Source organism: Ambystoma mexicanum, chromosome 9 (assembly GCF_040938575.1).
Source record: "Ambystoma mexicanum isolate Mex_15411 chromosome 9, UKY_AmexF1_1, whole genome shotgun sequence".
Classification (NCBI taxonomy): Eukaryota; Metazoa; Chordata; class Amphibia; order Caudata; family Ambystomatidae; genus Ambystoma; species Ambystoma mexicanum.
Window position 1 is genome coordinate 602794358 of NC_090931.1, and position 24284 is coordinate 602818641.

At 45.0% G+C, this 24284-nt stretch overlaps 1 protein-coding gene across 1 annotated transcript in view; it reads right to left on the reverse strand.

Moving 5' to 3' along the window:
• Positions 1-7090, reverse strand: part of LOC138487354 (trichohyalin-like) — a 116941-nt gene extending 109851 nt beyond the window's left edge. The window contains exon 1 of the mRNA XM_069613936.1: positions 6799-7090. Within this exon, the coding sequence (XP_069470037.1) occupies positions 6799-7090 (292 nt within the window). The remainder of the gene's footprint in view (positions 1-6798) is intronic.
• Positions 7091-24284: the final 17194 nt, after the last annotated feature.

Consider the following 24284-nt stretch of genomic DNA (forward strand, 5'->3'; position numbering starts at 1 on the left):
AGTCCCTCTACTCCCTAAGTAAAACACGAACCCAATTTGGAATGTGCCTACACTTGTTTGCTCCAGGATAAGTTGTTTCCTTGTTATAATGTATCTATTACTGATAAATGAGACTTCCAATTCAGTAGTGTATATAGAGTCTTTATTTTGGATTTTCAGCCCTTCTTGGATGACACGTGTTTCGGCATATGGGCATTGGCTTTCTCAAATCTGGGCTTTATGAGCGTTGAGATCTCCTATGACCCTTAAGAAACTGGACAAACAATACAGTTCCTTCACAATTGACAACCATCAATCCTTGTATCGCAAGCTGCCAAGACCTTGGGGGTCTACTTGGACTCTGACCTCTCCATGGACAGACAGGTCAACGCCATAGCGTCGTCCTCAGCCTACCACACAACACTGCTTAATGCAGCCAGACCCTTTTTGTCAGAACAGAACTGTCTCACAATTGCAAGAGCAATTATTGGATCTCGGCTGGATTACTGTAATGCCCTCTTTGTAAGGACACCCGTAAAAAAACATTACTAAGCTCCAGCCCGTACAGAATAATGCCTTAAGGGCTGCCACTGGAATTTCAAAGACAGAACATATTTCTGAAACCAGGAAGCAGGTGCATTGGCTCCCCTTTAAAGAAAGGATAACCTTTAAAACCCTCGCTCTAACACATAAATGTGTCCATAAACTAGCACCTGCATACCTTGCTCAGAGAGTTGTCAAACCGACCTCAGCCAGACCTATACGATCTGCCTACGCTAACAGGATTTCCATGCCCAAATCACAGCGAATGCGGGCTGGTGGGTCCAGCGTCCCAGTGCTGGCAGCAGCGCACTGGAACGCTCTTCCACCTCACATGAGATGTATGGAGTCCCACATAGCCTTCAGGAAAGCACTAAAAATAATGTTGTTTAACTAAACTAGTTCTAGGCCTTTTTACCATGGTAAACACAACGTTCCTTCTTTGCCTTCATGTGAAGCGGAATGTATCTGAACCATATATGTTTTTCCTCCTACTGTAATCTCAATCTCTCATGACAAGGAATATTCTGTTTGCAAGCTCAATGTAACCAGGAGCAATTAACTTGAATGTTACTAAGACAACTTCACGCTAATAAGACAATTTCATGCAACAGCGCCCTGATGCCGCTGGGCTGTTGGTGAGATTTACAAATCCAAATAAATAAATACATACATACATTTGTAAACACAAGTCACGTTTGGGGTGCACAGTACACTTTGTGATGTTTTCTTAATGTTAATGTTAAAGGATATTTATAGCGCACACTATCTCCACTGCAGTGGTCCCCTGGCGCTCTGGCGGATCTGAAAGAAAAGGGGGGGTAGGTTAGGGCACGTTAGTAGGACAACGTTTGGAGAAAGAGCAAGGGAGCTGTGATGTGCAGTTGGCAGCTTCAGTTCGGTTAACACCGTTCGCAGAGGTTTTTGTGTGTGGTATCCGGTCGGAGTCCGTCGTGTGCTGTTGTGTAAGGCTCTGTGTGGTGTGTTTGTTGTTGCGGTGTGGTGAAGTGTGTGCAGGTTGCTGCGGTTTAAGAGGTATGGTTGTGCTTAGTTAGGCTTTGAGAGGTGTGTGAAGAGGGGTAAGATTTTAGTAGGGTTGGCTATTGGCATTGTTGTCTGGAGAAACAGGCACTCATATTAACCAATATATTTATCTTTTTATGTTGAAAAAACAATGCATTCATTTAGATATACACCTGAGTTAAAGAACAAGTTGAATTCTGTTGACTCTTTTATAACTACTGTCGATATAATTCAATCTCATCTGCCATAGAACGCCATTCCTATTTAGCCATACTGACCAGTAACAGAGGGTCCTTTTAAAGTGCTGATGATTCTGGTCAGTGCAAAACTATTACATGGAATATAGCTGTAATATAGTTGGATCGACAAGAAAAATGGCAGTTCATGATTGGCATTCATTAATTGAAGATGTTTATATTATTTGCCTAGAAGAGACTTGATAGACTTTTCAACATTTGAATCCAGGCTATTTCCATTATCAAGTTGCTGCTGTGAGGGGAGCCATGGGTCGAGCAGGTGGGGGTTTCCTGATATGGATTAACATTGAATTAAATGCTGCTGTTCTTGTTAGAGACATAGGTTCTCAAGACCTAATGTTACTAAAGAAGTCAAATGGCCCAGTGGACTATATGTAACCCACTGCACCTACCTTTGAAAATGATACATATAAGAGGCTGTAATGATCACCTGACTAAATAATATACTGTTAGATGTCACTGGATGGTAGCATGTGCTGTCTCTCGAATTGAGAGCGATCCAGAATGTCTGACCGCATTTCGAAATTATAATTTCTCTGGATCATGAGCTAGTAGGAGCAGAACTGTAGATACTAGGCTTACACATAAAAGGAAAAGTGTCACATGGGCACATCTGCACTATGAGCTCTGTATTCCCCATATTTATAATGCTGCACTTCTGGAAACGTGTTTAGATCTAGAGGACTGTGATATTTTGAATGCAGATCAGATTTATCGAGAGATGTCAAAGCTATCAGGCCATTTGAAACTAAGCTGACGAATGAACATTCACACCTTTCACACTCAAGGGGATTGTGGTATGATGGAGATTGACGTAAGGCAAAGCACAAACTCCTTGCAGCTCTTTATCCTCTGCTGGGCCCTCCCTATGGAATAGCTTCTCTGCCGCCCTACGTCTTGGGCCTATAGTTCTGGAAACTCCTTAAGACATTCCTCTTCTCTTCCTTCTCTCTCCCTCTACCCTGCTAACCTCTCTCTCCGCTCTATCCGTTTCTCCCTCCTTTTCCACACAGCCTGCTGACTGGCCGCAAGGTGTACCTCAGAGTCTCACAGGTCCCTGGCACCCTCGCAAGACCTCTCGCACTTGTCTCTGGGCCTTACACTAGCCCCATTGTTACTGCATTTGGTCAATGACCCATGAAAGTGGCATCTCTCAGCACTTACACCAGCTCCTTAATGACTTGACGCCCTTGGTCCCACCCTCCCCCCCTGCACTTGTCTCCCTTCCCTCCCCTCTCTTGTACCGTCTTGCACTTGCATGATCTGAACGTACCATGCCTTGAAAATTCGTCTATCTGTCTTCCCCTGTCCCCCCCCCCTTGCCTGGTGGCGCCTCAATGCACTTGGAAAAACTGCAGAATCGTCGTCAGACCTATTTGCTGTTATCTACACTGTTACTTGTATTCTATGCACTTACTCTGCCTGTGCAGATTTGTATCATTCAGAAATTCAAGAACTCAAATGACTGTTACTTTTTCCCCCTGTCCCCTCCCTCTTGAGCGCTTTGAAACACTTGCTTTGTGTATAGGCACTTTACAAATAAACATTACCATACTATACCATTTAAAGTCTGAAGAGGGAGCTGAAGCCGGCTCAATTAGTTTGTTAAGAGCAGACTATAAGAACGTGTTAGGACAGAAAAAGAGACAGGATGTGATTACTATATGATCATTGTTTAAACTGTCCACCTCTCAAAATGACCAGAGTAGCTTTTGGTGCCTGATATGATGCTACATGGCCAGTGACAAGAATTAATCCCATGCCATTGAAACATGTATTACTAGGGATTCATGGTTTATGCACTTTAGCAAGTTACTTTATCGTAACCCAAATGTTTCCACGATCTCTTATTAATAGATGCTGTGTTGAATGTTAGCTCTGCATTGCTAATGACTGAAGTCGAATCGTGGTTAGGGAAGCTCTATTGCCCCAAAGCGCAGCAAAAGCTCCGGGTGTGGATAAGAAGCCAATTGATTTACTTAAAGAGGAACACCAGATATGGGCACCCTTTTTAACATTACCTTTTTATAAGATGCATGTATAAAGGTGTGTTCCTTTAAGATGGACACAAGCTGAGATAGTGCCCATCTACCAGAAAAAGGGGCATGACATCACCAGCTAACTATAGACCCATACTGTTAATTGACAGCCTATCAAATTTATATGGTAGTATTTTATTGATGCATTTTGAGGAATGGAGCTACGGCTCACACTGGTTTTTTGGAAGGGACTGAGTACAGTGGAACAGATCTTTCATTTATTTTTAGTATTATAAAAGGTTGTCTAACTGAAAATAGAAGAGATTTATATCTCATTCATTGTTTTTAAAAGTGCCTTTCACAGTGTTGACCCCACCATTTTATTTCAGTTTTTAACTGAGATGAGAGCCCCCTGGACATTTTATTAGCTATAAAGAGATCATATATCAACAATATGGCAGTGGATCGGTATGACCAGGAAGGTAACACGACTGATTCATTAGCCATAAATGTTGGCATTCGACAAGGATGTGTCCAGGCGACTTTATTATTTCTTTCATATATTAATGAGCTTGCCCTAAGGATTTCGAATCTCTATGCAGATGCCGTTCCATTAAATGGTAAGAAAATTAGCATACTGCTTTATGCAGACAATGCTGATATCCTTTAAAAAACGACGTCCGCCCTAAATAAACAATTACAAGTTATATCAGATTTTTGTTCTGAAAGAAAATTAGTAGTACATTCTGCAAAAAAAGTTATTATGGTCTGCGATTCTTCCCATTGTTTGATGGTCACATTTACTTTTAATGGTGAAATGACGATGAAGCAGGTCGATTTTGTTCGATTATTTGGGTGTCATGTTTGCAGAAAAGGTTCTTGGCCCTCTTAAGCAAATAATTCTGAGATGTCAATGTAGCATCAATTTGGATTATTAACCTAGCAACAATTTGGATTATTAACCTTTTGAAATAATTGAATTGGATATAGGGTTTCATCGACAGTCGCAGAAGTTTAGAAATCCACAGTTTTGCCTTCTGTACTCTATGACAGTGAACTATGTGATTATTCTCAAATCAGGCCCTTACAAATGGCTGAGAGTAAGTCCATGAAGTGCGGTTTGGACTCCCAATGAGCACTCCAACTATTTACGTTTACCTGGAACCATATAGCTACAGATGTGGAAGCCCAGCTGAAATTAGTAAAGTTATGCTTTCAAAAAATTGAGACTGTATAGAGATGCTTTGCGGTATGTCCTTCGGATCCCTGGAGGTTACTCATGGAAATGATTCTCTCATCTGAAAAATAATTTTTGAGACATTAAGTTCCTGCATCTGGTCTGTGAATCCTTAATGATATGGTAGAAGACACGCAATGCAATGCTGTGAAAACTGCCTTGGACCTTTGGCAATATGAAAATCAGATTTCACAGTCGTAAGATCAGAGTAGATTTGTAAAATGTTTGATTTCCAGAGACTCACTTTTTAGGAGTACCTTATTTAAATGATATCCACTCTCCGGGAATAAGAACCTTTTAGATAAAATGTAGGTTAAACATTTTCCCTTTAGCCAAATCTATATCAAACTGATGTCTGCTTAGTCAGTTGAGTCATGGTTCGTTTTTGATCCGCTCAAATTGTGATGTGTGTGTATCTCTCGCTCTTATGCCTATTGTATTCAGAACCTAGGAAAACATGTCTTGTTCAGATTGTAAATAACCACCGCATTAAATCAGTTAGAGAGTAAAAGAGACCACAATTGTATGCAAGGGTAACTCAGATATTTCATTTGCTTTTGTAGTTTCCAACTTTTTATAAAAGGCCTGGTTCTGTAGATTGAAGTATGTCTTTCTGACAAAGTAAACTTTACCTGAAGTGTACATATTTTGTAAATCTGTTTGTAAATTATTTTGTAGTTATTTGCTTTGTTTTGATGAATTTCTGTTATTCTGTTATTTGCTATGTGAAATTATGTGTCTTTGTATGAATCTTATGGGTATAAATACCTGAAGTACAGTTTTAGCTAACTAACCCAGCTTGTTTTTGGAGTACGTTAATCTATTACCTAATGCATAGTTTGCCTTTGGTGAAATATTGGGAGGTATGTGTCATTTTACCCTGGTGTTTGGTTTATTTCTGGTCCGAAATTGACCTGTGAGGGGCTACCAGGATCAGAAGGATCTTCTCCGATCAAAATATCATCTCAATTGTGGTAGGTCAGAATCAGGAGACGAACAAAGAGGCATGATTTCTTTGACTTTTATGCACAAAACAAAATGACTAATCTTTCCCTAAACCTGTATGTCCAAGCCCTATTCTATAACAGAAACAAGTAACAGGGTGCTCGCCAGGATGTCTAAATATAAATCAAGTCCTCAGTCCGAAATCCTGCTCTAACCTAGTCTCTTTGCCTACCTCTAAAAAGGAAACAACGAAACAACAAAGACATTCTTTTGGTAACTGCCTGTGAAAAGGGTTCGCTGCTGGCTTCTGGCCCCCAAACCTATGTCCCTTTACTATAGGTCCATACCTGTGTGTACAGCTCCAGGCAAACAGTTTGTGTCGTACTGGAGTACCTTCCCGGGGTTTTAGCCACGCCTATTTGCTCCTCTTCCAAATGTAGGTTTTTCTCTGTGTTTCTCCCTTCGGGAAGACCTTTGTCTGTCTTGTTCTCTCTTCCTTCTTACTTCCCACTTTGTTTTTTTCCACCTTTCCCCACTCTGGGCATTCCTCCTTCTCACTCCCCACTCTAGGATTGCTTCCTTCTTTCACCACTCTGGGGCGCTCCTCTTTCTCACTGCCAAGTCTGAACTTCTCCATTCTCTCCCCCCTTCCGGGTTTGTCTCTTTCTCTCTCCCCCCCAATGTGTGGTTTATCTCTTTCTTTCTCCCCACTCTGGGGTGCCTTCATTGTCTCCCCACTCCAGGGTTTGCCTCCTTCACCCTCCCCACTCTGGGGTTTCTTCGTTCTCTCTTTCCTACATTGCCGCCCACCTCCCATTCCAATGGAACCACTGCATACCTGCTTGCGTTGAGTGGTGCTCCTCGGGAGCGGTGTGGAGTCTGTCCGGCCTCCTCCTGCTGTGGAGCCAATTGCGGGACTCGTCAACTGGACTCCACATCAGCCGGATCTTCTCTACTGCTCGCTCATGGCGGAGACCCATGGACGACTTCTCCTCAGGGTTTTGCCTCGGCCCTCCTAGGTACTCTGTTCTGGCTCTCATGATTGCATCATACTGCTCCGGCTCTTCATCGGCAGTGCCGGCCTGCACTCTCTGAGTGTGCACCGTGGGCCCGGACACTGCATCTGGCATTCTCTCTCCCTGCCCGGGCACACCTCATGTGATTGCTTTGCATAGCTGAACTCTGCAGGCTTTGCTTAGACTCTCTTCTGATTGGTTCCTTCAATGACACTCCTCTAAGGGGCTGGTTTACTTGCCTTCCTGATGTTTGTCATGGACAATGGGCATAGCATGGGTCAGAAGCTGAGTCAAAACCATAATTAAAGGGCTTATAGGATTATTATACACCCGAGTGTCTACATACCCCAGAAAGCTGTTTGTGTCTGGAGGGTGGGAGGGGGCAGAGGAGGGAGGGTGACTTAAACCTCTCTCTGTGGTCGTCCTGTTCCCTAAGGGGGAGTCACCTCCAGAGTGGTCTTGCTTACCCTGTCCCATAGTGGTGTTAAGTGTAGCAGGCTCACCTCCCTAGTCCATAAGGGGGTGGCTCCCCCTTGGGGAGAGGTGATGATCTCCACACCCTCAATTGTATATGGGCTCTCAATTACTATCTAGAAAAAACAAAATGCATGAGGAATTCACAGGAATTGTTCATCAATTCTGGTCCTATAAATAAGGCCACGTCTGCTTCGAAACAATCCATTCCATGATGGACTGCACTTTGCATTGCACTCCGCTACCAGAAAGCAATTAAGACTCCCTTGCAGGTTTGGGATTCATGCTCTGGGGGAAAAAGCTGCTACAGCTGGACCATTCATAAACATTTGTATTACTGAGCTTTGCTAAGTAGCAAGATAGAAATCCATCCACACGTCTGCTAGTCATTACTGTCTGGATGTAGTGATCTTTTGTGCCTGATCATGAGTTTGGCGGTAGCCCTTGAATGCAGCGGTAACGCATTTCGGCACAATTACCGCCAGCGGTATTACCGCACAGTCACTGCGCTGGAAATTCCACAATGGGGAATGGGGAGTAATGGTTAGCGCCCAACCCATGGCCCGGTGGTAATACCGCCGGACGGGTAGGCGCTAATGCAAATGAAGTTGGGCGGTATCCCAGCCGAGATACCGCCCAACTCGTGATGAGGTCCACTCTAGTTTCTCCTCCTTAGCAAGGTAGCGTAAAGCCTGCTATTCTGTTGAACGGTTTATGAAAATTAATGATAATTCCATAAAAAAGAAGGAAAGGTTACTTGTAATCCTAATTCTCTATCATGGATATCTTCGTTCGTATTCATAAAATTACCTTCATAATCTCCTGTGCTTTCCTGACAGATTGGAAGGTTATCTATCCTTATCCTTCCTCCCTTGAACACTAAAAAATAAACTGAGGGCTTTGCTGTCACCACACTGCATGATGGGATACCACAGGAGGCTTGCAGAGGAAAGAGCTGGGTGTCTTTTTTCTGCTTTACTATACTGTCTGTCGGTTTCCTTACATATTTTTTCACAATGCTGCTCAGTTAGTGCTTGTAAATGTGCAAAAGCAGTCCACAAGCTTTTTATAAAGGATTTAAAAAATAATTATAATGTAAGCCAATGCTTCTACCAGTCAACCACCAGTGTTCAGACTGATGACCCCTAATATTGGTGAACCATGTATGCAGTTGCCTGAATCCTTGAGAGGCGCCTGTCTTGTTTTGAAACTATGATGTATAAAACAACACTGCCCAATATACAAAGATAGTTTCCTGGAGGTTTGACATTAGAGCTATATTGCATGCCCACCATGCATTGCCCGTCTGGTTCTGTACTGGAAAATAACTTTCACTGATGGCCACTAGGTGGTGCTGTGCTGTATGTGACCCGAATGAACTGGCTAATTCTGCTCTCTCTCTTACGTTTATAATATACATCCTGTCCTACATCCTGTCTTCTTTAATACAGTTTATGCGATCTTCCCGCTCAGGGACAGGACCAGAGCCTTTTTGATCTGCAAAACCCCCTACATTTCGGTGCAGAGCTGGTGCGCATGTGCGGAGAAGAACTCGAACTACGAGCTCCCTTCACTGGCTATGCCCTTCAGTCCTTTTGATTGTGCTCTGCAGGACTGTATTCCTGATTAGCATGTGGTTCCTTTTTCACATGCAAATCCCTGTATTTTTTTCAATCTTTATAATTCCCTTCTTTTTCCATGACCATCCACTGGTCCGTGCTGCCGGCTTATGCAGGTAAGCTGGGTTCTCTTGTTGCATCTCTTGCAATGGGGTCTTCCCTGTGATGTCTCTCAATGCAATGTGTCTGAACTGCGTGGGCTCAGACCATGCATGGTATCTGTGCTTCCTGTGTCATGTGGTGTTTGTTAAACCGCATAAGGAGCACCTCACGCATTGGTCAGTTTGCAGGAGGACTCCACCCCAAAATCTTCACCAGTTCATCCTGGACAAGGCAAGGAGAAAGGTTAAGATGAGTAATATCCTTTTATACTCAACACCCCGCCTGTAGACACATTTCCTTGAGTCCCCGGTCACAGGAGGGTTCTCCAAGAACCTTCCACGGCTATCCACTCTGCTTCTGGCACTTCTGAGGTTCCACCTTGTGGAGCTAGAATCAGTCTTCAGGCTGGGGGCGTGGACGAGTCAGGCACCAGAAGCAGTGCTAAGGTTGTACCCTGGTGCACTAAGACTAAACTGGCTAAGATCAGCGGTCACACTCCCAATGGCTTTCGGCCTACCACCAGTGTTTGTCATGATGTTCCTCTAAGGGCTGAGAAGTTGTTCACCAGTGATACTGCGACCATATCAACACAGTTAACATTCGCACCCATGACACAGATAAGGGTCGTTCGAAAGATAATGTACATGTTAGAAGACACCCCATTTGGGTGTGACATGCAAAATAAGGAAGAGCTACCTGCGGCCCCATCACTCAGGATCAGGTGACGACCATTGCAGACAGGAATGTGAGGTGTATGGATTCTGAGTTTTCTCTTCCTTGGCCATTGAGGCGGATCACATGAACCCTGTTCCGTCTAGTGTGGAGTAACACCCCTTTGGTACCTCAAGATTTAATCCTATAAAGGAGCCTTCACTTGCCACCAGTGTTCTCTGGTACTTCGGGCCAAGTGTAATCCACATACTGCATGCACTGGTTGGATCTCCCACAACTGCTACGAGCATGGGATTTGTTTTTGGTCACATTCCAGACGCCGATGATGTACCCGGCGATGAAAGGCTACTTTATGAGGTACAGCAAGGAGATTACTCAGCAGCACATACCCTCTCAGCTTGCCCAAGTTCCAGTATCCACTCCTTCGGGGCTGTTTTAGCCACCTTTTTTAGGCACCCTCCACCAGGGAGGCTGGCCACTTTGATGGTCAATCCTTCCCTGGCATGGACACCAAAGACTTTGCTGCCTATGATGCCCTCTCCAATATTTGTACCAGTTGTGCCATTGACCTCTGATAGGTCAGTAGATCAGGACAGACTAGGAAGATGATAGTCAGGAATAGGAAGGGAATGAGTTCCACTTGTGCCTTCCACAAGAGGCTCGAGGACCTCATGACGTTTGCATGCCACACGATTATACAAGCCCAGCTTCAGAAGAAGTTGTTTTGGACTAGTTCGTTCATAGCTTCCAAGGGCCATTTACGTAATTCAGTGAGGATCAGGGCCAGCAGGTGGTTTTGTTCTCATTGTACACTTAATTATATATTTAGCGCCATTTCCCCATTTGTATGGCCTCAAATCGCTTAGTGGTTGGAACCCAGACTGAAGACCATGTATGGGACATTTCTACAAATTTACTTTAAGAAGCGTGTGTGCATTTTGCCGGGTTAGGACTAAGGGGAGGGTGTCTGGCTAGGCCCAAGTAAGCAACCCAGAGGTCAGGCACATTGGCGTGTGCTGTTGGCGGTTTAGGAAAGAGTGCTAGTGCAGGAGATTCTACGTGCGCCCAGCTAGACCGAATTTGTACGTAGGTTGTCGCTGTATACTAATGGTAGGGGTGTTGAGGCACGTCAGGGGTTTCAGTGTGGATGACTATGCAAGCTGCTAGACTGGATTTGACATAGCTGGAGCTGCAATCTAGAGTGCATGCATGGAAAGCTGTGGCTGCGGCATGTGTCCATGGACATGGTGCGATTTATGCACACCTTAGACTTTTATCTTCAGTGTCATTTTCTTAGGTCTCACTTGGTGACAGACTGGTCGTTCAAGTGCATCTTCCAGTGGGGTTAGCATACTACCTTTGGAAGGGCTTGGTTGGTGGCAGTAGGTACATAAATTAAATGACCTTGCCCCCTTTGGCCTAAGATCAATGGCATAGTTTCCCGTCCCTAGCGTCCTGAGTGCGTTTTAATCCATCTCTATTCCTACCCCCAAAAGCCATTGGTGTGCGTTTCTTTCCCAATAGCCCAAGCTGATCTGGTGGATTTCTTTCTACCTCCAGTGAACCTATGGTTTGGGCGACTGGGTAAATAAATTAAATAGACCTTGCCACCTTTGGCCTGCGATCAATGGTATAGTTTTCCGTAAAGTGCTTTCCTAGCCGAATAGCCCAAGTTGAACTGGCACATTTTATTCTCCCTCCAGTAAAACCTATGGTTTGAGCATTTCGGAGTGGTTGGGTAAGTGCCTTGATAATAAGGTTGGGCCATCCAGCTGAGTGCGTGATCATACCTGTCCCCAATTCAAACTGTTCTCACTAACCTTGCTGCCTTTAGCAGTCTGTCTGATTGAGCATTCCTTCCGGACACTTTTAGGTGGCCCCATCCAAGATGTGATCAGATTTTCTGGTGTAGTACGGTTACCAGTTTGTTCCATTTATAGAGCTGCTTTTCTGGGGTGGGGTGGTGGGGGAAGGGGTGCGGGAGGAAGGGGCGGGGGTATGTATGATCATCTGTGGGCAGGGATAAGGGGGAGTTTATCACAGTGTGCTGCTTCGGACGCTGCCGGCATCCACACTGGTATGAAAGCGTAGTTGTTTTCTTTGGTCTGAGCTTGTGCTTGTGAGTGAGGAGCAAACAAAGCATAGTGTAGGAGATGGATTTCAAGAGGGGGAAGGAAAAAGCCGGGTTTTGAGGGCCTTTCTGAATGCGAGATGATTGTCAATGCTGCCTATGTGGAGAGGCAGAGAGTTCCAAATGGTGGTAGCTTGGACGGACAAGGAAGATCCACCCGGTCTGGTGCAGTTATATTGGGGGATAACTAGGAGAAAAGCTGCACTGGATCTGAGTGACCTGGAGGGTCGGTAGCATGTGGGCTTATCTTGTAGGAATTCAGGACCATTGTTGTGGATGTGCACATGTATCCCATCCCTGCTGACTGGCTTGATCAGGTCTAGACTCTAGTGGAAATTGTGTACGGTCTCAGTCTGGCGTTTTCGTTCAATGCCAAGAGATTTCAGCCAGTTCAGTGGCACAGGTTGATGAACATTAGTTACATCTGGGACACCAGGCAGGCCAGGGTTTTGCCCATGCAGGAGATGCCTTTGTACAACAGGGACGCTTCTGACTTTTTCTCCAGAAAGAACAGAATACAGATTGGTGGATACAAAGACTGCTGGACAGCGGCAGTGGCTCTACGTCATAAAAGGCGAGCCCTGATTCACCTGCCCACCCTTTGGGATCAATGAGTAATCTCAGTATGTGTCCCACAGCAGATGCAATCAAGAAGCGGCATGGGGGTCCATTGGACCTCTTGCTGGGCCTCCCAATCCACAACCCTCACCCTGACGACGGATTCTTCCTCCCTCTGGTGTGGGCTATAGGACTGCAAGGATGCCAATTGCACATCATTGTGCTGTAATGCATAGCAATATGGCTGGCACTGAGGGCCTTCCTTCCCCTGGTAAGGGGATTTTTTTTTGTTTATCATGACAGACAACACAATTTCCATGTTCTATGTGACCTAGTTGGAGTCACCAGGTTGGATAAACTGAGCCTGTTGGCTCTGGAGTTCTGAAAATGAGCCTCCCGCCAAAAATATATTCCTTCAGGCAACTCACCTTCCATGGGAAAGCAATGGCGTGGCAGATGAGGTCAGCAGGTTACAACATCAATTCCACAAATGGGAGCTGTCTATAAAAATACTTCAACTCATTTTTCAGGCTTTGGGATATCCTAAAAAGACTTGTTTGGCACTCAGGAGAATACATAATGCAAGAGATATGCAGCTTGGATAGGAAGGGGGGGATGGCTTGCACTGGAATACCTTGGATCTGAATTGGGACAACATTGTGGCTTAAGCGTCCCCCTGGCTCTTATGTTTAACATACTACTGAGGAAATTCAGGGCAGTGGTCAATGGCACCATCATTCGGATCGCCCCTAACTGGCCAATGAGTTTCTTGTTTTCTGACCTAATGTCACTGGCGAGTCGACTCGCAATTTTTCTTCTCAGACCGATGGACCGTTTCTTTCAGCAGGAATCGCTTGTCTTTTGCCCTTACCCACAATTGCTGAACTTAGTGGCCTGGTCCCAGAGAATCTTATCTTGACACATTTGAATCTCAGGAAACAAGTGAGCAGTTTTGCATGCAGCCAGAATGGCTACAGCTAGGATACAGTATCCTAGCAAGCTATTAGATGTTGTCACTGTTGCATCAACAATCAAGCCAACACTCTCAAGGCTTCTTTTGACAACGGTCTATACTTTTCATTGCAGACTTGGCAGGATTCATCATTTAATCTGACTCTTGCACAATTTATCTGATGGCTCTCACAACCTATCTCGGTTCGGAAATGTTCAAATCCTACAATAAACTGGTATTTAATGATGTGCATGTGTACGCGCCGGTTAGGTCACCACATCCTTCGTGGGATCTTCATGTGGTCCTTAACGCGGCAGCCCAGAGACCTTTCATACTTTTGTCTTTGGTTTATATAAGCTTGGTTTCATGTAAGAATGCTTTTATCATTTCCTTTACATGAGCAAAGAGGTATGGTGAGCTGCAGGTGCTATCGGACTGGGAATCCTGTACAGGGTATCACAAGGACAATGGCGTGGTGCAAATGCAGCCCTGCTTTTTGCCTAATGTAATATTAGACTTCACATTAATCAAGAAAGCAATTTCCCTACCTTCTTTTCTAATCCTTCCTCAGAGGCAGAAAAGACCCTTCACCGTCTCGATGTCTGCATAGGTCTGAAGTTCCGCCTGCAGAGAAGAAACCAGACTAATACTGCAGACAGCCTGTTCTTTACTTATGGCCTAGCTGGGTCAGAAAACAAGGTTCCAAAGCTGCCATCTCCAGATGGATAGTATAGTGAATTCTAGAAGCATGTCAGTACCAGAACAAACTGCTACCCATGCCGCTTCAGGCACACCTACCTAAGGTGAAGGAGCCTTGTGTCCTTTTCAGAGATACAATTTACTTGCCGTCAACTGCAGGGCAGCCACATAGACTTGGCTTCTATGTTCTGCCAACAATAATCACTGCACCTCAGCTTCAGATCTGTTGCTAGGTCTGGTTGAACAGTCTTATAGAATCTCTTTGGGTAAATAAAAGTACGCAACCTCCTGATAATACATGTCCTGGAAACATCTCCTGTAAGTATGGTGGAAAGGGCATGGGAAGAAGGGGTATATAAAAGTAACTCACTGTCATGACTACTGTACTCCTAGTCCATAGACCCCTTTATTCTATTCCCCCTCCCACACAGCCAACTGGAGGGTACAGCCGGTGGGTGGAACATATAGGGACAGAGTCCACTCTATACATGTGCACTGGCTCTGTGCTGAAATGTACAGACTGTTTTTCTGATCAAAAAGATTCCGGCCTGTCCCTGTGCAGTGACATCCTATAGGTAAGAACTAAAGGGGACTATTGACTTGGAGTGCAGTAGCCAATGTGGTGAGTAACTTTAACATAAACATGGGTTCATCATCATCCTAGACTTCATAGCCAAATGGGTGGGGCTGCAATGTACTAAGGGAATCACCACAATGACCACCATTGCAGTGTAAGAATAAATATTCCAAAGGGAAGGTTACCCCAGCAAGCCCACTGACAATGGGCTGTAGCTCCCTTCCCAGGAAATTATGCAGTATCAGCTGTGGCACCTGCTGTGGACTATTTGTGACTCTAAATTCATCACCATAATCCTACCTGGACAATACTTAGTCATATTTTTGTCTTTACTTTCCGGTTGTAAGACTTTGGTACTTCCTTATTTCATTTCACAAACTACATATCCCATAATGCACCATGTGATAGTTGACATTACCTGGCTATTCCTATGCAGAAGTCCTAGGACTACAATCCCCAGAAGCCTTGGAGATACGTTTTGCTCTAATTTTCCCAGGACCGGAGAGGGAGGAGGTCGATTACCTTCAGTTGTGGTGATCCAGGTGCTGCTAACGAACCTGCTTCACCATAGAGTGGGTCAGTATTTAAGCAGCTGCCTGCATGCTCACAGGTCTCTTGCACTGCGTTCACTGCCAGGCCCACATGCTTTGAACCTTGGATTTTTATTCTGTCTTGTTGCTGCTATTTCCAGAACCTCATCCAGCTCCAATGCCTCATGCTCCCTGCCCTGCAGCTCTACTACACTGCCTGTACCCTTGTGCCCTCTACCCTCAAGCCCTGTGCTCTTAGCCTTGCAGCTCTTCTCCCCTGCCTGAAGTCCTCAGTTCCTTACCAGTTAATTTGTTCCCTACGTACAGTTCCTGGCTTTAGCTTCCTAGATTCCAGTCCTGTGTTCCCTTGTTACCAGTCTGCAGTTCAGTCCTTGTTATCCTTGTCCAGAGTTTCAGTACATTTTCCTTGTTCCTGGTCTATAGTTCAGTCCGCTGTTCCTTTATTCCGGTCCTTAGTTTGTAAAAGCATATTTCGCATAATACGCCTGATAAATGAACATTGGCCTAAGCGCATTCGCATCGTACTGTATATCGCATTTAAATGAACTTGCAATAAGCTGTCTACACCGCCATCTTAAAGTTATCCGCCATTTCGATTAACTCCTGCTTTCTGTCCCATGCTAGAAATTGTGTTTTTGGCTCCAGCAGAGCAAAATGAACTTTGTACTATGTCAACGTAGATAAGCATGTTGAAGCTGCTAAGGTGGAATTGTTTGTCCTGCACTAAGAAACCTTGGAGCTAAACAAGAGCCATATTTAAACAGTAATATCGAGACCATCTGTATCAATAGTGTCTTCTCAGTTCAAACAGCAAAACAGACTGTTGAATAGCTGAATATGTGCTTTTGCAGAAAGCTGGGTTTTCACTCCTTGAAACTAAGCTGACTTTAATCTTAAGAACACACGGTAGACAAATATGAGTAAATGAAACAAGGACTGTTACCATTGTGTTTTATGTGCAGAAAAATATGTCTAGTGTTTGAGGAAAACATTCAACAATGTATAGTTGTTTGAATCTGTATTAATTATGTGAACTGGCTACGAACCATAGTGAATGGGTAACTCGAAGATGGGCTGGACGATGTGTCCGGGATTGTGAGAGAAATGTATAAATATGGATGCTTTGTAATGTCCAGCACTCTCTCATCTCATGGTATTTGCTACAACACATTGCGAGGTGTTGAGAGACCAGACAGCTGTTCTGCAAAATAAAAGTGTACTTGTACCATTGTACTCGTGCCTGGCGTATTCCTATTAGGTGGTGTCAAGCCTCGATATTTCTTTAATCTTTCAAGTTTCCAGTCACCAGTTCCATTTTCCTGTACCCTCGTGTTCAGATTCTTGCCTTCTACTTTATGGTCTTTCTTCCCATTCTCCATCTTGAACCTTGCTAATTTTGACTTCTGATTCTTTCGTTTGATATTTCAGTAACTGTTCTTGTCCCCACTTGTGCATGTGTAATTCCTGTGTACATAATTTGGCTGCTGGGCTCCCCAGAAGGCAATCTCTGTCCTTTCTTTTGTCACATTTCAGTCTTGGGCCATGTTAACAGTGTGCTGGTTCCTCTTTCAGAGGGCAATTACTGTTCAGTTCCTGCTGTACTTGTATAGGCTTCAGTCTTGTGAGTATTGTTCCTTTGTTCGTGTGTTAGGGTCGACCCAGACACCCACTCCTGCTGCCATGAGCATTCAGAGTGGGGCCCTAGAATTCGAAATTAGGATTAGATAAGCAGGAGCTAAAAGTAGCTCTTGGGTATCCAGTATTTACCAGTGACCAGGAGCTACCACTGGAGAAAGGGGTGCTAATGCACTGGAGAGCTAAAAGTAGCTCCTGTTAGCTACTGTTGCCAAGCTACCAGCCTCTTCTAGGCTGCAGGTAGGAGCTAAATAGCTTCGAGCTCCCCTCAATATCATAGCGTGGGACCCTGTAATAGTACCCAGCTCAGAAGGCTAGAGTTTCCCTTGACCCTGTCAGAAACCCTTCCCCCATTCTGCATACACACCCAGAGGGAACCTAACGTGCTTGTCTTACTTGTACTCCCTGTCCCTTTCCGTTCACTGCCTTTGTTGCCTGTCTACAGTTATTGCCTATCCTTTCTTGTCTGCAGGACGCATTACACTCCTGTCTCTTGTGCACTTTTCTCCCCTCGGCTCAGGGGCATACCCCTGCCCTCGAACCCCTGACAGAAATCAAGAGCCTCATTATTCCGCTTGCCTAGGCACATGTAAGCCTAAGGTATCTTTATACCAGTAAAAGAAACCCTTGTGAAAGACTGCATGTTCACCCACCATAGCTAAGAAAACTGCTAGTCGTAGAGAGACCTACGTGCAAGAGAATGACATTTAACGCGCTGCATATTATGCACAGTGGGTCTGTCATCCAACAATGATTGATTACAATGACATATGCGATTGTGACCCTCAGCTTCTATCTACAGATGAATTCTAGATGAGAATTACTTTCTATAATCATTACTATACCTTATGTACACACACCCCTACAACACCTTTAGTACTGCCAATAACATGCACATCAATTCAGACCCCCATGCCAATGTCGTACTTTACTCTCACAGCCTGAATGCCACTCTGCCTTTTTTCAGAGCACACTCATTCCAATTTGAATGTACTTGGTACCCTTTTTAAAGGCACTCACACTTAGGAAGGCAATATCAGAGGAATACATACATGGGATTCCTGTTGCCAATGTTATTTGCTCTAGATCAGCTTGGCTAGCTGGACAACCTCCCCAGATTGCTACCAACAGTATTCAACAGGACAAGACATTCAGTGCCCTGAGGTTAGTATGGCTGGTCCTGTGTTCAAAACAACAGTACAGACCATAGGTCTCATTAACGCTTTCCCAATGTATATCGCCCATGATAACACCAAACAAAGCCTTCCCTTTTCAACAACTAGTGCTCCTGCTGCACCAGGGTCTAACGTTTTAGGGTCTGGAAAACATAACAGGAACATACCAGTTACAGGACCAGCTCCTGTGCCTTAAAAGACAAACTTGAGATCTCTATGATGAGTATGTCTACTTGCATTGCAAACATCTTGCAAACTGTCACATTTCACCAGACCATATGACACTATGTCCAACGCCTGACATGATATCTTTAAAGATCAACATGATAATGCATGAAATGGTAATGAAGAAACAGATACAGACATATACAGAACAGATCAGAGACGTGACCTTGGCATATTCATACCAGCGAATGCTTAATACAGATCATTCTCCTAACTCACTTTCTATTACCAGCCAACTTCTGTTGGAAAAACTGCTCAAACTGTCATTACGTCACAAACTATGTGTAATCCTCTGAGCGAAGCTACTGCTGATTCAAGAGATTATCCAGTTCCTTCCCTGCATGCCGGTCTTTTACTTACACATACAGCCTCTACTGAAGTGGACAAGTCTAATATTTTATCTGCTTCTATGGACACTCCTGCACCAGACCACTAGCAAGCGATTGAGACCAATTCTGAACTGAACCCAGTAGAAGTATGCAGTCCAGTTTTGGCATCAGACAATACCCCTGATCCATCAGCCAATCTGAACACACAAGACTCTGAAGTCCAGCCACCTGAAAGCCTGCCCTTGCCTGACAATTCCCTGACCAATAGGGAAGACATGAACTTCAACAAAGTTGTCCCAAGATCTACTGTTAAGCACAGTCATTGGTGTCATGCTGCTTGAAGCCTTTCCCACAATCACAAGGACTGTACAGTTCTTCAAGGGAGTTCTGATCTGCATCACTGAAATGTCTCTGTAGTGGAGCTGGTTCCTGTTTCATTTACTGAGACAAGCAAGTGTCTACTGGATTCTGCGCCATTAAAGAACCCTTTCAGGTATCTAATTTTCAGTGAAAATTAATTTTTGAACAAAGACACACCACAACAGTTACTCAGTGAGACTTAATTTCTGTTTTCTGATGCACCTCTGTCTACACTATGCAATTACATTCCTGTCTTGCCTGACTTGGCTTCCAATGAAAAAGTCACACCGCCTGTGTAAAATTTCGAAGATTTGGAAGACCTCCCTGAAGCAACCAATGCAGCTAAGCACCTGGTTCCACCCTTCAGTACTGTGTAATGGCCAATTATAAGGAAAACATCTGTCTTGGGAAAAGGAGTAACCATGGAGTATGCAACAGAGCTTGACAGTTCCTCAGTCCATGAAAACACTTTAGTGTTATGTGCCTCTGAAACCATGTGTTCAGATATTTGGAGTCCAAAAAACATCCTTAGTCCATGGGACATTTCAGATACACAAGTGGTCGCCATAGAACAGATAGATTCTACTGAGGCTGATGCTGCCATCACTTTGGCCCTCAATACGAGTTTGCAAACTGACCTACCATTTCCGACACCTGATACCCTGGAATTTCCAGGATATTACAGGTTGCAGAAATGGGGATCTTTCCCCATTCCATGGAGTCCCATAGGATTCATTGGAGGGGAATGCCAGTATAACCGGCACTGGTATTACTGGTGCTGATAATATCGGCAGTTGTTTGCCAGCGGGGCCCTGATTTACCTCCATCTCTTGGCTGGAGGCAAATCTGGTAACCCCCACTGGCAAACCTGTAGTTTGGCGGTGCAGTAAAAGTATCAGTAACGGATTTACCAGCCTTTTTACCGGCACTTTTACTGCACCGCCAAACTTGTAACGAGATCCTTTGTCTATTATTCAAGCACCCAGGTTATAAATGATTCGAAAGTTTTCTCTTCTAAAGACTCTTATCTTGAAGCCTTAAACAGGTGTTGGCCCTTCACGTGCTACTTTTACAGTACTAGACCATTCTGTAATGAGACAAGCCTTGAAATTTGTCTTTTTTTGGACTATTTACACAGGGCCTCTGGAGGGGAATGCTACCAAGACTGTGCCACTGGAACACCAAGTGGCACACATTGTGGACTATTTTGGACTCTAAATATATCACCATGATCCTCCCTCGACAATACCTATTCATATTTTTGTCTTTACTTTCCGTTTGCAAGACTTTAGTACTTTAGTTATTGCATTTCACAAATTACATGTCCCATAATGCACAGGGTACCTCGTCCCTGTACCCCTCCTCAGAAAACCTTTAAAGGGCGCAGCCAGTTTTACTTAGCTAACGTCAACTCTCGCTCTGCTGTCAAGCACTCCTCTGACATCTGTCACCTCCTTGAAGACTTTGACCACGACGTCCTCCTGCTCACCGAGACGTGTTTCAATGCCAGCCCTGCCACTGCTTTTGACACTCTTCTTGCTGAGGTATACAAGAGCCTTTACAAGTCCAGGCTCAATCGGCCAGGAGGCGGAGTGGCCCTTGTATTCCCTGAATGGATCCCTGCCTCTATCAAACCTATCCAATCCTACTCCTCCTTTGAATGTCTTATCAGCAAGCTTGGCATCTCTCATACCCTTTCTATCACTCTTGCTATTATCTACAGGGCCCCTGGGCCGATCTCCATCTTCCTTTCTGAATGGGCCGACCTTACCTCTTCACTCCCGACATCTACCTCTAAGCTTCTCCTCTTTGGAGACTTCAATATCTATCTTGACTCTCCTGATGGTGCATTACCCTTATGCAGCCTTTGTGACTCTTTCTCCCGCACCATTCTTCCCTCTGGCCTCACTCACTCAGCTGGGCGCACTCTGGATGCGCTCATTGATGCTGACCTCTCTCTTTCTCAAACCCTCTCAGTACTCCCTTTCTTGGTCTGACCATTTGTTCCTCTCCTCTCATCTGGAGCTCCTGGATTCCCCGGTTAAGCCTCTGTCTGCACTGTCAGCATCCTTCTCCATCATTTGATCGATGAAGTAAGTGTAAGTAGTCGCCTTTGCCGCCTCTTTTATCCCCCCCCCACTGCTATCGATTCTCACTCTGACTCTGACCTTGCTAAACTTCACCTCTCCATCTCCAACATCCTTGACATCCTTGTTCCTGCCATGAGGATCCAAATGAAGCCTGCCTCCAAGTGCAACAGTTATTATGATTTTGACCTTAACTCGCTGAAAACCAAGTGCAGAGTTGCGAAACGGATGTGGCTAGCTTTGCGCACACACTCTGACAAACTGGCCTGTCGCCTTCTCCAAAGGCATTCCAGACTTTCCATCTGTCCTGTCCACGCTCTCCTCTACTCCCCCCTCCTCCACCTGCCCATAAGCCCCCTTCTCTTTCCTTCCCTCCTACTCTCCTCCTTCTCTCACATAGCACCTGATGAGGTCACAAAGACTGTTGGCTCTATGAAAGTATCCTCCAAACAGATGCTTCCACGCTACTCTAGAACTATTAAGGACAATATTGCCATACTCGCTCCCTCTTTGGCTGAGTTCTGCAATCACTATTTTACCACTGGTTCCTTCCCATCACCTCTTAAGCACTCCCTTGTGCACCCTCTCCTAAATATAGCCATCTGCAGTCTGTAGACCCTTCCTGCCCAGCGAACTACCGCCCCATCTCCACTACCTCCTTCTTGGGCAAGCTTTTGGAGAAGTTGGCCTTCTATCAAATAATCCGTCAAACTGAATCTGTTAACTGTCTTCACGACCACTAATCTGTCTTCAGAGCAGCCAAAGGCACAGAAACTGTTCTCCTGAACACAAGTGAAAAACCTGCTCTCATACCTGAACTCCAACTCTCCCTCTGTTCTCATCCTCCATGATCTGTCCTCTGCCTTTGACACAATCATGCTCTGTCCATCTTCTTCCACGTGGGTGATGCTGCATTTGTCATCGGTAATGAGGTGATGGCTCATTGGCAATTATGTACAAAGTAAACAATACAACTCTTTCTATGTAGCAGAGCACCTGGTAAAAGCAGACAGGGGTCAGAGGGAAAAGCTGAGGTCATACTAACTCACAAAAGTCACTCGATCAAAGACAGGGCGGTACCTCTCCAACGTCTTCCACCCTCGTTCGGAGCTATAATTTTATCCCTCCCTGCACCTCGCAGCACAAATCACGTGACCCAGAGGTGAAGGCAAGAAAGCCTTGTTTTCTGATCTTTTTTGAGTGATGGGGACGGGGGGGGGGAGGTCTAACAGATTTATGATCAGTGGTCTGGGGCTGGGGCTGGCTTGTGCCTTGGAATTCAGAGGTCTTAAGGCTAGGGCATTTGGGTGCTATAACTTAGAGTCAGGACTAGTGGGGGTTGGAGGCCCGTGCCCTCCTTCTCATGGGATTGTATCGTACAAAGACGCTCACCCCTTCTCCTGTGGCCTTGCAGGGCACATTCTTCCCAGAGCACGAAGACTGGCAACCTTTAAGACAATGAAGGGTTTATGGATCTCTGTGGCTCAGGTCTTTCTCATCAGTGTCCGGGATACAACCTATTAGAGAATAACCCAGAATGGAGCAGCAAGACTTATCCTTGGCTTTATGCCCATGGACTGCATCTCTCCAGCCAAATAAAGTCTCCACTGACTCCTGAGTGCTGCATGGATCACATTCAAATCCCTCTGCATCATCCACAAGGCTGTCTGGGGCGGGGGACCACACTATCTGCAACTTGTTCTTAGCAAATACTCTCCTTCTACACCTCTACGCTCCTCTGGCACCAACTCCCTGTGTGTAAAGCGTTTCTATAAATAGGAGCAGGAGGTTGTTTGCTTTCCTCAGCAGGATCCCTCCTATAAAACAGCCTCCCCCTCCCTCTGCGTCTTGAGCAGGACCATTTTAAGTTCCATAAGCACCTCAAGACGTTTCTCTTTTCCTCCTCCTTCCCCACGTCCCTCCTCTGCTAACCTCACAGTTGCTCTGATTGGTGTCTTGGATCCTTATGCATCCTCCAGGCCCTTGACCGCTCACACCCAATCATCCCAGCGTCTGCCTACCTTCAGCACTTGCCTCAGCACACCCTCCGCACTGGAGACTCACACTTTCCCACCCAACGCGACTCCTGGCCGCATAGCACTTCATCTGTGGCTCACCCTCGAGCATGGACACCCCAGCACTTGCCCCACTGCCCTCTTCTTTGCTGCACTTGCACGTTCTGAATACTCTGAAGGCATAGTAAGTTCAGCCGTCCCTCTCCCAATGTATTTTTTTTTCTTTTTGTTTTTGTATATTTTAATTGTACTGCAATCCCATGTTCCCTCCCTGTTGCCCTGTGGGTGCTTTGAAATTGAATGTATTTGCTGTTTAAGCGCCTAACAAGCAAACAATAAACAAAACTATTCCTTACCTCATGTTCACGGCCTGTGATACTTGTTGCTATGCTGAGTTTTAGGCCTTACTTTTGAATATGGCTGAAACAAAGCATGCAATAATGTGATTGTGTGATGGACTTTAAGAGCACTCCCTCTCCCCTAGTCTCTTACATTACAACTCACAGCCTTTGCCTTATCTTGAACTGCTTGAGGGTGTGGGATGGCCGTCTCTCCTTCCCAACAGGCGCTATACAAATGTTCAATAAATAAAATAAATAATGAGCCTGCTTCAGCACAGGGCGGATCAGTATTTAAGCAACTGCCTGCAAGAGCACAGGGCTCTTGCATTGAGTTTGCTGGCTGCCCCTAATGCTTTGAACCTTGTATTTTGGCTGTTTCTTGTTACTGCTACTTACAGAACCTGTTCCAGTGCCCTGTACCCTGCTGCTCTGCTCCCCTGCCTGCAGTCCTCTATTCCCTGCCTGCAGCTCCTTGCTCTCTGGCACCAGTTCTTGTGTTCCCTGCAGGGCAATTCCTTGCTCAGTGCCATTGTCTGTGTTAACTGGCTTTAGATTCCTAGATTCCCAATCTGTGTTTCCTTGTTAACAGTCCGCAGCTCGGTCCTTGTTATTCTTGTCCTGAATTGTTCCTGGTCTATAAACTATTTTCCAGCTACCCATGCACTACCACATTTTGTGTTTAGCTGTCTAACACTGTCTATGATGTAGTAGCAGAGTCTTTAATGGGATACATAAATGGATACAAAATGGTTTTCGGGAACCCAAGATCTTAATGTCCAAATTGTGCATCCCATCAGTACCTTCGC